This window comes from Habropoda laboriosa, unplaced genomic scaffold, assembly GCF_001263275.1.
Source record: "Habropoda laboriosa isolate 0110345459 unplaced genomic scaffold, ASM126327v1 scaffold57, whole genome shotgun sequence".
Lineage (NCBI taxonomy): Eukaryota > Metazoa > Arthropoda > Insecta > Hymenoptera > Apidae > Habropoda > Habropoda laboriosa.
The window spans coordinates 1,819,989-1,832,230 of NW_017100229.1; the positions used below are offsets into that span (position 1 = coordinate 1,819,989).

A 12,242-nucleotide genomic window follows, 5' to 3' on the forward strand; every position below is an offset into this window, starting at 1 on the left:
TTGCAAAAATATTCTCTCTCTCTCTCTCTCTCTCTCTCTCTCTCTCTCACTGTCGCTTTATCTATGTACAATAATTACAAGAGGGACGAAGGAACTTTTTAATAAAGATTCAGCTATTTACAAAAAGACAGACGTACTACGATCTCCAGTCACGTAGGTTCTATATAAAGAACCCGAATAATATTTCCTAAAACAGTCCTCACAATCCTAAATCATGGTGTACTGTCCACCGATAGGTGGATACGCGTTCTGCGTGGACGCAGCCGGCAACGAATTCTCTTTATTACATTCTTTTTTACTCGCGGAACTCTTTTTCTTCTGATTTTCGTGGGTCTTGATGTGTTTCGTGAGATGGTCGCTTCTCATGAATCTCTTGCAACACGTAGGACAGGCGAACCTCTTCTCCCCGGTATGAGTTCGAAGGTGACGCTGCAGTTCGTCGCTCCTGGTGAACCTTTTGCCGCAGAACAGCCAGTTGCAGACGAAAGGTCGTTCGCCGGTATGCCATCTGAGATGTGCCTTCAAGTGAGAGGTTTTGCCGTACACTTTGCCACAGCCTGGCACGTGGCATACGTGTTGTCTCTTCCCGTCCACGCCCAATTGACTTCCGCTGTCCGTTTGGCAATTCGGGCATCGACATCTCGTACACTTTCTGCCAGATTTTCCGGGATCTTCCGTGGTCAAGAAGTGATGATCCGCCGGTGGCGTTAGCGGCCACTGATAGGGCGACGAGTGGTCCTGAGGGCTTGGCGGTAGTTCAGGTGGACTCGGTGGCAACGAATAATGTTGAATAGTTGGAATGGTGGTGAGCTGAGGTTGTGGAAGGTGAGTCTGAGTGGTCCACGAGGCTGTGCTCGTTGGAACACTGGACATGGTGTACGCCGGCGGCGTGAGCGGCTCGGTAATTTGACTGTGACTCGTGGATCCAGGGTACCAGTAGCTCGATTGGCTGGTTTGAAGATGATGGCTGCTTAACGTCGGATTGTAGGGCTGATAGTGAATGCCTGGACTTCCGTAATCCATAGCGGTAGGCTGGTGCATCGGCATCGGGATGCCGGACATTGGCGTCATGCCAGGCATGGGCGACATCGTCGGCATGCATATCTGTAACACGAATCAGATTGAAGTTATTTTAAAGTCGATTCGATACTCTATCGTCTGAAGTCAGGTCTCACGATCAGCGCTCCTTTTCACGCGACAAATTTCAAAAGGAGATCAGACACGTTAGACGTGTCGACGGTTATAATACACAGAGCTTCGCACGAATTGATAAACAATTATCACCTTGTTATCTTCACTTCCGACACTATTGTCCCGCCATTACGATACGTTATATTTACACAGATGTATTATTATTACGGACCTGTTGATACTGCATCACTTGTGCCATCACTTCACTTCCTGATTCTTGGCGATTTTCCTCCGGGAATAATTATTCCTCCGAGATTCTTCCGTGAGATGAAACAGAGTAATTCCGTAATCTTGATATCACTTGTTTTTGTATGCAAGCGCGAACGAAAACGGAAAGGAAAAGGGAACTGAAGAGAGCGGTGCGCGGATCGGAGCGTGCGCGGCTCGGAGCGTTCGCCAGATAATTGCTGGTTGCCGACCGTGTCGCCTCGGTTTTAATAACCGAGTGGACAAGGAACCGAAGAAGAAGGGAGGAGGCTGAATGCTCTGCCGGGTTCCTCTATGGAGGTGGGGATAGACCCCAGTGAATCCTGTGGCCCGGTGCGCATGCGCCCTCCCCTCCATCGGCTCATAAATCAACCCTGCGTTCCGAGGATCGAGGCTACGCACCTTTTGTGGTCGTCCCTGGGGGCTGCCTCATGCCGCCGAGGAAAGCCTTCGTCAATTCTACGGTACTCTCTCCGTAGTATCCGTAGTTTTTACAAATCGCCATATTTTACACCGACCACGTACGATTATTTATTTTGAATCGCTCGACTGGCAGGCAAATGTACGCGTTTAGATCCTTTCTCGTATTCCACTTGTCGTTTCGTTTCGTTCAAAAATCCTCCTGCAATTTGTTCACGTAGCCACAATAACGTGGAGAATTTTTTCGTACGGTTAACCGGCGATCGACCTCCAAGTGAAATCATTGCCTCACGATTCGACCGCCCAAGTTTCGGGGAGCAGTGGACCCGGTAGGTAATAATTATCGGTAGAAACGGTAGGAGGAATAAGCTTAATCGTTCAAGTTTAATTAGTGGATCGGGCATTTTCGTTTAATTAGCGGTCTCTCCGTTTCGAGTGCGACGCACGTTGTCGCAATTATGTAACCTGCTGCAAACTGTCTTATGCAGAAGTTGCACTTTCGTTCGACTTTTTCTTCACCTCACCCCTTTTTCCCATTATGTCTCGCAGGACAAGTTGCGCAAAGACCAGCAGAATTCTGTGAAATTTTGCGACCGGAGAAGTTCGAGCGACGCACGATGCTCGTTTGTTCGATGAAAAGAGTCAAAGTAGAATTTTTACGGTATTTAGGGCCCCTTTGACGGGACTGAATGGAGGCGGACGAGATTTGCAAAGACGTATCAAAGCGTGGAGAGGCCCGCGACGCCCTCCCCGGTGCACGGTAGCACGTGATAACAGGGACTACTTTCCCAAGGTTCCTCGGTACTCTTTGTGGCGTACGTCCTACCATAAATCTATAAAAGATCCTGGTCGATGCTGGAAGGGAGCGTTCACAATGCGTGCCGGCTCGAACTGAGCTACACAAACTGCACAAAGTGTCGGTTTATGGTGGCTGTAAAGCGATCATTGGCAGGACGAGGTGACGACACTTTCGCGCTACCGATCACCACCAGATAGGCACCATTATTGCGCTCCGTAGGATACACAATACGGACAGAAGTCCGGTGCAGGTACGACGGAGAAAATGCAGGCGTAAGAACGGGGACAAGTCGTTGCACTTGGCGCGTGAAAGATCATTTTTTCAACGCAGGACGGTCTTCAGCGTTGCGCTCTTAATCGTTGCAACATAGACGCGGTGGATTTTTATCGCGCCATCTCTTCTACGAATCTTGTTTACACAGCTTTGGAAGAGGAACAACTTGTCTCGATAGCATCACTTTGACAGTCTTGGCAGCTGACGAAGGACGCTGTTATCTACGAAACTACGGAGAGAGATTCCGAATTGAAGACGAAAACAACAATATTTTATCGCGAGTCCATAGGTCCTTCGTTATTTTTACGAGGCATTTATCCAATTTCGATAAAGCGTTCGCGCAACAACAAGCGGTGCAAGATATTAAATGGTTCGCCGATGCGTCAGACGCATACCGGAAAAAGATTATCAATTTCCGGTGTGCAGGAAATATCATCTGACGTCACGTGTGCGTTAAAGAGAGAGGGAGACGGGGGCTGGGCCATCTATCTTGTAGAATATTTACCGGGAACGACCACGAGCGAATTCTCAGGGGGCTTGTCGTTGTTTGTCAAATTCATCGTATTGGCAGACGCAGGAAACCCATGGAAATTGGTCAGTGCTGTCCGACACATGTCGAAGCGAGTGCATGGTTGCAAACTGCAACAGGAGCAACAGCATCGTCGTAAATCTTGCGACAGTGCCGCGGCAGAAGGGTGAAAGGTGGGGGCACGCCCCGAGCAACCCTTTACTTTCCTCTGCTCGGACTAACCATTGTCCCCTAATAAGCCGCTTAGCGTCTCGGCCAGGGGTAAATTGCTCCGCCGGTAAACAGTACTCCCACGCGGACGATCGATTCCCCGGAGAGGTGGGAATTTTTACAAAAACTCCTTCCTTCGCCGCAGCTACTTTTCACCGTCCTCTTCTCTTTCACCAACTCTCTTTTTTTTTACGGGGTTCTCGGACCTGCGGATCTCTGAAAAAGTCGATTCTTTCGCCGGTCATCGACGAAGAGACGAATCAGACGGCACTTTCGTACGGCGTGTGTCAAATCGGTAAACGGAGAGAGCGGCGGGGGTGTAAAGTGCGCTTTGTGCATTTACCAGGACGTTGGTGCGAAAGACGCGCATTTTTCGAGAGACATTCAAGGGCAGTGGACCGATGCAAATCGGAAGGATTCCGAGGCAGGTCAGATTTCGGGTATCCGCAATAAGAAATCGGCTGTCCCCGATTTCTCGTATTTTTCCCGGATTTATGCTGAAAGAAACGACTTCTATTTCTCGATATCTCAAAGTTGTCGATTGCACGGCGGACCCGAACTGCTCGCACGGGTTAAGGAAATGCCAGGGCGGCGTTTATTTTCTAGAAAGAGGACACAGCGAAGTCTCGTAACATATTTCTTTCGGGCTATAACAGTCTTTCGGCGCTCTTTTCTAAAGAGGCCCCGAGTTCGTGAGCGCATAAACATGAGCTATCGTTTTACGAGAACTAATATTCCCGAAAAACGAACGCTTTCCTACGGTTAATCGTAACTCAACAACTTTTATAGTTTGCTGGAAATCGCCGGTCATGGGTCTATTGGTTAGGTATCGTCGCGAAGGGTTGGCAATTAAGCACAATAGCGGCCAATAAGGTAATTCGGCGAAAGGAATCTCGTTTCCTCCACGTCGAATTTCCTCAAAATTCTCCACGATGCAGAGAAGATGACTCGAAGGCATATTTCTGATGACGGACCGGTCCGTCGAGACGTCATTAGGGGTCGAAACCTTTTCTTCCTAGCTACGGGTCAATTTTATACGCGATTTACCTGGTCGAAGGAAGCATCATCGGGATCAGCAGGTCACTAGTCTTGACGGGTTTCTAACTTATGCTTGGATCTGGAAGAAAACGTAGAGGAGACGATGGCGGAGAGAGGAGAAGGAGGAAGAGGAAAAAAAAGAAGGAAATACTTAGTCTCGGAAGAAACTGGAGGGAGAGAGAGGGCCACGTTCCCCCGACAATGGGACTAGTCTTCGGAGCTAATGGAGCGAGACTTTGCAGTTTTCACACGATGATCGGCGTAACGTGGTCGCTCACGACTCCTCCTGTAAGGGAAGAAAGCCTATTCGAACCCGATCGGATCGTGTACCTCGCCACGGAACAAGATTAGTCGGATCTGTCCTGCTAACTCGTACGTCGCTGTTAATCGGGTTAGGATTACGAGGCCGTAAACAAGAGATTACAGCGTTTACCAGAGATCATTGGTTATCTTGTACATAAACAGACCAGTTACATGGTGGTTCTCGTGCTCCTTCTTACCTGGCCACGTTTCAAATATTTCCGAAAGATCTAATATTTGCAAAGCTAATACATATAAAGAGCAACCCTCTACCTGTTGGCCTTAATTTTCATTTTCCCCAACTAAATCCCTACTTCTTGGAAGGATAACAGCGAAATTAGGTCGGTGTTTATAAGCTATCGAGCCGATTCTAATAACTTTTTACCGTCCGATTAGCGGACCGGTTCATTGTTCCGGCCTGTTCAGCTTTAGACAAATGGATAGCAAACAGTGCTTCGTCATTAATCACTTGCCACAAAGAGAAAACAGTTTTAGTAGCGTATAAAGAGGTTGGCCTGATCGCGTTGCGATATTCATTTATTACCCATCGTTTTCCAGACAAAGACCGGTAGATCGCTAGTGGTGATAATCGATAAGATCGAATTACGAAAGATCTGTTATTCCAACATCGTACACGGAAGCCCTCTTCTAATTCTAATAGTAACCTGTTCGGGAATTATCAAAGGTGCCGATGACGGATTTCGTAGGGGATGAATTAGCGATCTGCGAGGTGAGAGAACAAGGGAAAAAGCGTGTACCTGTTCTCGAAAACGTCCGACCCAAGTCCATAAATTTCTGCTTCGTCGTAGAGACGCAAGAATCGAGCCGAACGGGTCTTCCCGCCGATCCCATTTGAACGGAATGACACCTTCGTCACAATACGACCTGTTGCGTTCCAAAAGGAGGAGAGAAACGATAGAAGAAGAACTAGAATACCATGGAACCCGTGAGAATATCTATCGTTGAAAGGAAGCCGTCACGTTGTACGCGAATTCATGACGCAACCGAGCCGTTCCGTGCCAATTTACCAGCTAGCGTCAGAAAACTTTCAAGCGATTAACCCAAAGTTTCCCGGTTAAACTGCGATAATAAGATGTAGAAATTAGGGTTAACGGATAACCTGGGAATATCTTATTACCCCGGATTGACGGGGGCAGCGATAAATATTATGACACTATACAGTTTAAAGCCACAGGTAACTTTCCGTCGAAACGCAGAAAGGACAAAAGGCAGGGGAGTAATCAACCGGGCATATTTAACAGAAGCGGACAATCAACGACTAATCCTTTGGACAATCGTCCGAGAAACAATCGCGCGACCGCCAAATTGGCTGGCGTAAAGTTTGAAAGGGGGACGACGGCACCCTTGGAGAAAAATGACGGTGATTCGAGAAAAAATGGGACTACGTTCACCCTTTGTCGGCTCGTCTTTTACCGATAGATTTTAATTAGCGGGGAGTCGTCGTTACCTCTATTCTCTCAATCGTGGCAATAAAGGGATTAAAAAGTGACGACTTTCTCGAACGATGTATGCAGGTACCTTTCTTTTACCAACTGACAGAATAAAACCAACCGAGTTTCGTAATAAATTCCACTAAATATCTGCAGAACGAAATGCTCCTCGGTACGGATATTTCCTTCACTTTTTTTTTTTTTAGAGGAAAAGTCGGCAAGTCGTTTGTCGCAGCAAAAGTCAATGCCGCCCTAGAAGTCGCGTTAAAGTTTTTCTCAGAAGAGAAATATCGTCGGATGCAGAGTCCCGTGGTGCATTGTGTGGTTTTATCTTTCAACAGACTCGTTTGTTCAACTAGTATCCAACGGCGCGGCCGATCCAGTGTCAAAGAACGCCGGCGGACAAGTGTCACCGTAGCATGTTACAGTTAATCGCGAGTAGTGTTCAATTAATTAGTACGTACAGCCGCGACAGCTTATCCTAATTTACATGGGGGCTCGGGGCGGCGCGTTTCTAGCGAAAATCGTAAGAGAAAGAATTCACGAGTGAACGTTTGACAAGCTCTTACGGTTGGTCTATTCAGATGCTAGATTGACATCGGCACATTCCAAGTTCACCCACCCGCGGAGAGGACTAAAAACGTCGGCCGTGAAAAGGTATAATGGTCCCTACGAACTCAAAGTCATTCCGACTGTCGTTCTAGTCTGTTAAGAGAGTGTATTTAACTCGAGCTAGTTTCGAAAATGTATCGATGCAGTCTACGCTAATTTTTAACGAAGATTGTTCGAACGAACGGTAGGCGAAAGGGTGTTTCGAGCTGCGAATAAACGTAGAATTGGGAAAATTGGATTTTGTTGTAAATTACGGTTAAGCTGTGGCTTACACGACAGCACACCCCGTTCGAGCGTTGCACCGGAGCCTCGTGCAGCCATAAATTATTATCGAAGTTCGTGCCTGGAGAGCCCTCGTACTCGTTCAATGGGGATTATGTCGTCGAGGACCGAGGACTCTCACCCAGGTGTACCTGAACATTGAAATTTCGTCTGTGAAGTAGGAGGATTCGTAAAGTCACGGTGTTTTGCAGCTACGGCAAGATACCCGGTGAATGTTATTGTTGCCCTCTATGTAGCCGATAATTCGCTTTTACACGGAGATTACAGATGTATGATTGTTTTATTGCACTTTCCGCGACGCGTCGTGCGATCCTTACAGCAGGTAAGTTTGTTGCGGTCGGAAGAACAGTTGCTCATCTTTCGTTCGTCGATTGTCGAGGGAAAGGATAAGTTAGAACGTTAAACATGCTGTGGTTTCCGAATAGAAAGATCCTCGCTACCCTCCATAGAAATCGCTCCTGCGATTTTCCGAAATCTATTCAACCTTTTTCACTTTACGATATGGAGAGTCGTTGGCTTGAACTTTTCGCTAGACGCTTGTAAATCAGCTGGATGATTAAAACTCGCGTGGACAATCCTTGGAATTTTCACGGAGATTAGGATGCATAATGGTTTTATTGTCGAGTTCATTTTGCGGTTAGAAATGGTTCTCGTATTTTCTGGGAAGTACAGATTGTAAAGTAGAGAAAAAACGTGAAATATAAATCTGGAGGAAAGTTGAATGAGAAAAAGTTTCTATGTTGGTCTAATGTACTGCATATGTAACTGTAGAAGAAACGGAGGAACTAGAATCCCGCCGTAAATTTGAACGGGCTAGGAAGATGTAGCAGGATGGTACTGGTCAACGGCTAGGGAATTATTTAAAGGCCTGCAACATTCTAAAAATGCCCTAGAAACGTGCAAACTAGATAGGGAAAATAACGAAGCAGGGACATTGGACGGATACTAGAACGAGACACCACGATGATAGGCACAAATTGAACAAAGAGAAGCGAAACAGGTATAATTCCTACATAGAGAATTTATACAATACATGTGCCATCCCTGGTGAATCGATGCCTCGAGGATTTTACTAGACTTCGATTTACCGCAAATTCGTGGCACTTGTCGCAGAGGCAGCTGCTTACTGATGGTTATTCAAAAGGATATTGCCTGATCAAATTTATAGTTCAAGATCACAACATGTTGGTCTTCTGTGATATTTTTCACTTCAAAGTACTTATATTTGCGTGTCTATTGGTGAGTACTGTTTGAAATAGTCTATCATCTCGTTTTGTCAAAAGATGTGACACATATTTTTGAATACCGCCAACGATACGTACGGTGACACGTATTTGGGAATCTACGAATTCTAGGAAGCCTATTTCCCGTTACCATAGCCCGCTAATCTTGGATTCATTTTAACGACACTTGGTATAATTTCATGGTCTAGATTGCGGCATAACCTGTAGACGTACACAAAAAAATAACCTAAAAAATTGATTAAACGACCTTTCCAAGACTAAAGTTAACAATTGTATACATTTATTATGAATCATTCGAGTTGAAACTGTTCTATGTTAGAGAGGGGAGAGAAACCGGCGAAAAGACTATATCGTAAAATAAAACATTACTTGCAATCCTTTCCTGTTATTTTAATTCATCCTTTACCCATCCCATTGTTTGCGAATTTATCGTCGTTTAATTCATCCTATCCATATGCCGTTATCCTAAAAATTTCACGCACGAGTACATCTTAACACGTTTCTGTATCTGATAGATATATTTCACGAGGTGATAGTAAGTCGGGGACTCTAAGATATTTTCGTTTTTAGGCATTTTTACCAAACAATTTAGCAAACGATGCAAACGAAGGTGCGGTATCGCTTACTCAACAAAATATCGATATGACGCTTGGTGAGTTGCATAGAGATAAGAAATGCATAGAGTGTTATGGTTGCTGGCAAAGTGTTGCATTTTTATTTTTGTCATTCTAGCAACAAATGAATTGGTATTTATAAATTTTTACGCACAGTGGTGCCGTTTTAGTAATTCATTAGCCCCTATTTTCGAAGAAGCTGCGAATAAAATAAGAAATGCATTTCCTGAGCCAGGAAGAGTAGTTATGGCTAAAGTAGATTGTGAAAAGGAGTGTGAGTAGATAGAAAAAAAACCATACCCAACATTCGAATGATTTTATTATAATATGTATATAAAATTGATTGCTAAAGAGAAAATGATCTTCTAGCCTTTATTGCTTCAAGGTTTCACATAACTAAATATCCTACCTTGAAAGTTATAAGAAATGGTCAACAAACTAAGAGAGAATACAGAGGTCAGCGCTCTGTGGAAGCTTTTGAGGAATTTATAAGGAAGCAATTAGAGGATCCCATTAAGGAATTCTATGATTTGAAGGAATTATTTGATTTAGATGATAAGAAGAGAATGATCATTGGTTATTTCGATAGGAAAGATGTTCCTGAATATAAAATGTTCAGGAGAGTTGCCACTAATCTGAAAGATGATTGCCAGTTCCATGTTGGCTTTGGGTAAGGATTATTTATTAAAAATACACAGATGACTAACATTATTTTTCTTTCTTAACAAATTTTATTCGACAACTCTACCAAGTGTATGTAACTATTATTATTCTTTCTCTAACAAGCACATGCTCTGCTCAAAACTGTGAAATTGGAGAACATTTTCACTTTTTGTAAGTAAGATATTGCATGTGACATTAGTGTTATTAGTTGGTTTTCATATATTTCTTCTCAAATTTATCACAAATGCCATTTCTCTCTTTTGTTAGAACCTTACTCTTGTGCAATACCCAAGCATAAATGCTTAACAAGCCTTTCCTCGCATATTTTACTTTGCAGTTTTATTTGGAACATACATAAAAATTCATTTTAATGTAAAAGTTATTCTTAATTGTTCAATGGTTTAATTAGGAATGCAAGCAGAGCTATGCACCCCCCAGGAGACCCTATTATAGTCTTCCGGTCTGACAAGGCACTTTCTAACGACGAAGATGAAACTTACCAAGGAAGTTTAAATAATTTTGACGAATTAAATGTTTGGGCACAAGAGAAGTGTGTTCCCCTTGTAAGGGAAATCACATTTGAAAATGCAGAGGAATTAACAGAGGAAGGTTTACCCTTCCTTATATTGTTTCACGCTCCGGACGATATTGAGAGTGTTAAAATGTACAAAGATGTAGTAACAAAGACACTAATCGATGAAAAACGTAAGGAAACAATTAATTCGCGAATTTAATTTCTCCAGTGGATGAAAGCAATGATAGTTTTTTATCGTTTCAGAAAATGTCAATTTCCTAACTGCAGATGGTATTAAATTTGCCCATCCACTCCATCATTTAAGGAAGTCTCCAGCAGATTTGCCTCTAATTGCAATAGATAGTTTTAGACACATGTACCTGTTCCCAAACTTCCATGATATTCATGTAGAAGGAAAATTAAAAAGTTTCCTACAAGATTTATATACGGGAAAGTTACATAGGGAATTTCATTATGGGCCAAATCCTAATAGTTACGAAGCACCGCAAATTGTTGGAGAAGTTAAGGTGCCTACAACCCCACCAGAGTCTACATTTAAAAAACTAGCACCCAGCAAAAACAGGTACACGTTACTCAAGGATGAACTATAATGATAGGGTTAACGTAAATCAGGATATTGAGATTTGTATGATTTTGGTTATGTAATTTGTTACTTGTTTACAGTGATGAAATTCAAATCCGTTGTATTATTGAATCGAATTATTAATCAATGTTATATACGAGTCTAGCATTCTTTTTATCGTTTATGCAGTATTTTCATAAAAATTAAAGGTTTATTTAGCGTATTTTAGGTGGAAAGTAATTTACCGCGATTAATTTCGTATCGTCAATTTATGAAGAAGTACGGTAATTCCAAGATAAAGTTTCGAACCTCTACCAAATGTTACATATGTTTAAACTCTAACTTGTATAAAAATTATCCACGACGCATAATTGAAACAACCTTCGTAGAGGTTATATTATAGGAAAATAGTAGATTTTATTCTATTTTTACATAACATGTGCTTTTTATATTATCTTTCCTTTCTTACTGGATATAAAAAAAGAAACGGTAATAATTCTTAATGGAATTACGAATGAACGCCAGAGATCTTAATATCTCCCAGTGTCAATATTCGTCTAATAGATGTTATATCTCAAGTTGTAACGCGATTTATAGAATACATTTAAGAAAAGAAACAACAACAAAGAAATTACTCAAGCATGGGTAACAAAACAAACGTTGTAATATATCGTTTCGCATAATCAAACTTAAATTTTACACTACCGAATGTACTGCTGATACAACGGCTGCGATACCGGCCTTTGTCCTACGACGTTTCATGCTGCTTTGTTACGAGATTAATCTTCGAATTAACTCTCCGTTAACGAGACACGACAGTAACACAAAACGTTATTCATGAGGCAAACACCTTTTGATACTCTTTAACAGCTTGTCTCAAAGTATTTTCTAGCACAACGTAATATAGCAGTACGACGCGGTCGTGTGTATGTTTGAGAGAAAAACGCGCGAACGAGTAAAATGCGCGGGAATTGCTCTATTATATTCGATTTTCGATAACCGCTATGCGCATGCGCGAGCGCGGATTTCAAATCGATTGTTTCGTTCAAAAAGAACCGCTTCTTGGGCAAAGTATTTTAGAATCGGTACATCGACGAATTTCAATATTTGAAATATTTCGATTAACAATAAGAATAGTAAAAAAGATATTTCGTATGATATAGAACTAAGATACTCCTAAGAAGCTAATTTGTATGGATGATGGTATTAACTTTTCTGTTAATAAACGATTTCTAAGTCAGATATTTATCATCTTTGTTAGATTATTCCATCTCTTCTGCGTATATCCCCTTTTCTCCCGTGAAATAATAAT

General features: G+C 42.8%; 2 protein-coding genes across 3 annotated transcripts; one reads left to right on the top strand and one right to left on the bottom strand.

Moving 5' to 3' along the window:
- Nucleotides 1–207: 207 nt before the first annotated feature.
- On the bottom strand, nucleotides 208–1,444 carry LOC108571398 (transcription factor Sp5-like). The gene is made up of 2 exons (XM_017933422.1): nucleotides 1,364–1,444; nucleotides 208–1,104 (listed from the first exon to the last, which is right to left on the bottom strand). The coding sequence occupies exons 1-2, from the start codon at nucleotides 1,388–1,390 to the stop codon at nucleotides 208–210; spliced, it is 924 nt and encodes a 307-aa protein (XP_017788911.1). The 5' UTR covers nucleotides 1,391–1,444.
- A 6,976-nt stretch (nucleotides 1,445–8,420) lies between these two features.
- On the top strand, nucleotides 8,421–10,958 carry LOC108571397 (endoplasmic reticulum resident protein 44). Of its 2 annotated transcripts, XM_017933420.1 has the most exons (7): nucleotides 8,421–8,551; nucleotides 9,127–9,208; nucleotides 9,289–9,444; nucleotides 9,540–9,840; nucleotides 9,957–10,004; nucleotides 10,243–10,538; nucleotides 10,612–10,958. In XM_017933420.1, the coding sequence occupies exons 1-7, from the start codon at nucleotides 8,495–8,497 to the stop codon at nucleotides 10,956–10,958; spliced, it is 1,287 nt and encodes a 428-aa protein (XP_017788909.1). In that variant the 5' UTR covers nucleotides 8,421–8,494. The 2 variants fall into 2 exon arrangements, with proteins under 2 accessions (XP_017788909.1, XP_017788910.1); XM_017933421.1 differs by lacking the exon at nucleotides 9,957–10,004.
- Nucleotides 10,959–12,242: the final 1,284 nt, after the last annotated feature.